The sequence below is a fragment of the Macrosteles quadrilineatus genome, unplaced genomic scaffold, assembly GCF_028750875.1.
Source record: "Macrosteles quadrilineatus isolate MER2022 unplaced genomic scaffold, UCM_ALF_1.0 Scaffold_5__1_contigs__length_97177068, whole genome shotgun sequence".
Classification (NCBI taxonomy): Eukaryota; Metazoa; Arthropoda; class Insecta; order Hemiptera; family Cicadellidae; genus Macrosteles; species Macrosteles quadrilineatus.
In genome coordinates this window covers 77,643,039-77,646,784 of record NW_026542598.1, presented here as the reverse complement: position 1 = coordinate 77,646,784, position 3,746 = coordinate 77,643,039, and the positions used below count along the sequence as shown (strand labels likewise).

The following is a 3,746-nucleotide window of genomic DNA, read 5'->3' as shown; positions in this document are numbered from 1 at the left end:
ATTGTTTCAAGCGTGGAGTTAACTTTGAAAGCCCGTGCTCTTATTTATGGTCGTTATCTATACTTATAAAAGTCAAATATATTTTATTATAACTAAACGGTTTGTATTTAGATCTTAGTGTACAATATTTACAAATGTCAAACATGATATACATACAAATAATCATGATGTATCTTTTGTTGATTTCACGTTGTATTTAAACTACTACTCTATGGATGATTGGAATCTATGTACACAGGTACATCTAATTCATCACCTAAAGAATTTACTTATTGATATTGCTAACTTTTGAGCAAGTTTAACAACAATCACTGATATGCCTAAATGCATGATGCCAAGTAAAAGCTCATATTTTTGTATTATCATCTATACTATGTTAAGTGTTCGTGCTTTTTGTCTGTATCAAATTCACAGCATTTATTACCATATGTTTAAAATAACAAGATTGTTTACTTTTTGTTGTCAGTAAGTTTTTGTTGTTTTTACGTGTTAAAATCAAGTTTCGTGATACTAACTGTTGTACTTTTAATTGTATAAGTGAATACACGTTATTATGTTTTAAATTGAGTGTTTATTTATTGTGAAACTGCTGAACATTTTAACCAAGTAAACACTACACTAAGATTTAATTTCAAATGTTGTGCTGACATATACTCGATTTTAATCAACACACTCCAATTTTCTCCCAAAATATTTTACTTTCATATACACAGTATACAAGTATAAATGAATAGACCGAGTTTCATTGATGTCGGTGGGGGGAGGTAGCGGGAAAACGGGGGAAACATCAATTTGCGCGCGCGGCCCTCGCTCGCTCAGTCACTTCAGTGCTATCGCCACTCTAGGTTGACAGTCACTCCGTACTTGCACAGTCATCGACGATGAAGAAGACTGTGTACGAGCCGAACGCGGCGGTCTCGCGGAAGTCGTACGTCAAGAGCTTCCAGCAGTATAAGGACCTCTACCAGAAGTCCATCGACGATCCTGCCCGGTTCTGGAGTGAGATTGCCAGTCAGTTCCATTGGGAAGTCCCCTACGACGTGAACAAGTTCCATTCGTACAACTTCGACCTGAACAAGGGTCCGATCAGTATCAAATGGATGGAAGGCGCGAAAACCAACGTGTGCTACAACCTGCTGGACCGAAACATCAAGAATGGGATGGGCGACAAGATAGCTTACTTTTGGTGAGTGCATGGTTTAAGAGGTGATTGAATAGCAGATAGATTTTGTAAGTAGTATCCAGGTGTTTAAGTGTTACTTGAAATAGGGGTGTATTGGGTTACGATTTCACAAAATTATAGTGGAAGCTACCAGTTTAATTGGCATAACAGTATTGTTTTATCCCAGTTTAATTAGTAAGTGTTTTCCCCAGTTTGCAAGGTAAACTGAATGAAGCTAACGCTAGTTCTCAAGTTGTCATTCAACCCATATTAAGTTTCCGATTGGTAATGTAATTAAATTCAAGCTAAGGCTTTTATGACTTTAAAAATACTGGTTAGGTTCCAGAATTCACGTGGTAAAACGATTGAAAATAAACGAATTTAGAGGGATAATAGAGTGTAGATAAATATATTTGTATGTATCGTAGTCATACAGACGGTATCAGGAATCAGGCATCCGATTTTGGAAGGAGATAATGAACTAAGGTAACGTTTATGTGACTTTAAAAATTAAGTAAGTACCTAATTCGGAAACTAAATGAACTGTTCACCTTTTTAAGGAAAGCTATATAAAGTACCTACTTAATCGAATGTAATTTTGACACATTTAGATCAAAGAAGTCCAATAGACCTGAACATTGTTTTGTTTTCTACAGGAGATAGAGTGTGTTATTTATTTATTAAAACTTAGTGCTTAGTTGGAATCCCATATACCGCTCCGTTCATAAAATTAATACATCGAAACCTCCAAACCCAATGAGATCACAGTGATTCATCCCTTGAACGACAATACAATAAAATTTGTAAATAATACTAGCTAGTTGAAATATCTTATAACCTTGTTTATTTTCACATTTTACATTTTTATCAAAGTTCCCTATAAGATATGAACCATGTAACATTATTATTTAGACCACACAAATCCACGAAATAAATTTAAACAAAACGATAAAATAGATATGTATAGTGTTAAATAGGTCAATAACTAAACGATAGGCCGTAATGAAACCAAATTACTTCACGTCTTTACCAATCACGTTTGCCCGCTATGTAACAAAAGCTATGATAATTAGATGTCAAAACTAGGTCCTATGTGCTTCAAATCATTCCTTAGTGTTCGGGTTCATGTTTAAAAATCAATCTGTTTAAGCATTGTAAGTGCTTGGCTTACCTAAACGTAAACAAATCCATTATCGTCGCCTCATTTAGCGAAAAGTGAATGTTATAGCATGCACTAAAATACGTCATGCATAGGCTAGTTTAAACGGAAAGGCGTTAACACATTCCATTTAACAGATGGTTAAACTAACTATAGTATAGGAAGCATGTAGGCTACGGTATAATCTATCCATAACGAAAAGTTATAGGAAAAACCACGAATGCTAGAAAAATACGTCTTCGTGGGAAAACCTATAGCACTCAGAAATACGAAATATGGCATTTAGACTCTCTTTACCGTGCAGTTAAGCAAAATAACGATTTTTAAAATAATTTTAATGGTGATCAGGGCTGCACTTTAGTAGATCTGTCCTACACTCATTCGAATAAAAAAATATCGATCCCTATTCTATAAATCGATTATTTCATTCGGTTAGTTAGGTTAACCTAACTAACCAAACTTGATATATTGAATGAAATAATCGATACATCGATCGATATATTTATTCGAATGATTGTAGGACAGATACTAAAGTGCAGCCGTGATCAGTATTTACCCCCCTGTTGGTTTCAATTATGCCTAAAGTTGATTGCATACGGTACTAATTACTATTTTTAACTTTTTAAGTAACTTATAACGTTAATCGTTTCCATACTTTCTATATCAACAAGGAGAATAAAAGTTATTTGTTTGTTACTTTACATGGAACCACCAATGGCACCAATTGTCTATAGGCTTAACAATTAACAATAGAAACACAAATAGATCTCTACTCTAAATACATTAGAGCTATCTGAATGATTACTACAATATTTTAAGGACGACCAAAATGCATTACAATGCTCTTTTACAATGGACTTATCTAGTCTCTTTGAAAATGAAAAAGACTGTATTGCGAAAACTAATTATGTCTTGAAAATTACCCCTGTCTTTATAGCCGGGTTTATGACATATTTACGCTCCCAGTTTCGCCACATAGATTGCTATAACACTCCAGGGCTTGCGGAAATGTGGAAATGCATGTGATTTTCTTCGCTGGCTGCCCACTTTCGTTCATATTACGTGATGGGCGCACGTCATTCGCGAGGTTGAAGAACATGCAGTGGAGGACAGTTGTAGAATTAAAATTGTTTCTTAAACTTTCTCTGGTTATGTAACATTGTAAAGTTAAGGTTGTGGTACAAATGTACTACTGAAATGGGAAGAAGGGTTATTCGGGATTGAATATGCAAATAAATTTGTATCGTCGTTCATTATTTACGGAATCAATGATCAAGAAGTTATTTCGTTCATTATTTGTGAAGTAAGCCTCAAAATCTGAAACTGTAGTAGCTCAAGGTAGAACTTTAGTAATTTTCAAAGAGAGTTTGATATATAATTGGTATTTTGTAGGGAAGAAAATTGACGCTTTAAAGACAGATGATA

At 34.5% G+C, this 3,746-nt stretch overlaps 1 protein-coding gene across 1 annotated transcript; it reads left to right on the top strand.

Annotated features, from left to right (window-relative positions):
* Positions 1-764: 764 nt before the first annotated feature.
* On the top strand, positions 765-1,190 carry LOC128996000 (acetyl-coenzyme A synthetase-like). The gene has a single exon (XM_054421105.1). The coding sequence runs from the start codon at positions 882-884 to the stop codon at positions 1,188-1,190; it is 309 nt and encodes a 102-aa protein (XP_054277080.1). The 5' UTR covers positions 765-881.
* The last annotated feature ends 2,556 nt before the right edge of the window (positions 1,191-3,746 follow it).

What these genes read in the sequence shown, in the direction of transcription:
- LOC128996000 (XM_054421105.1), top strand. Translation starts at nt 882, where the DNA reads ATGAAGAAGACTGTGTACGAGCCGAACGCGGCGGTCTCGCGGAAGTCG.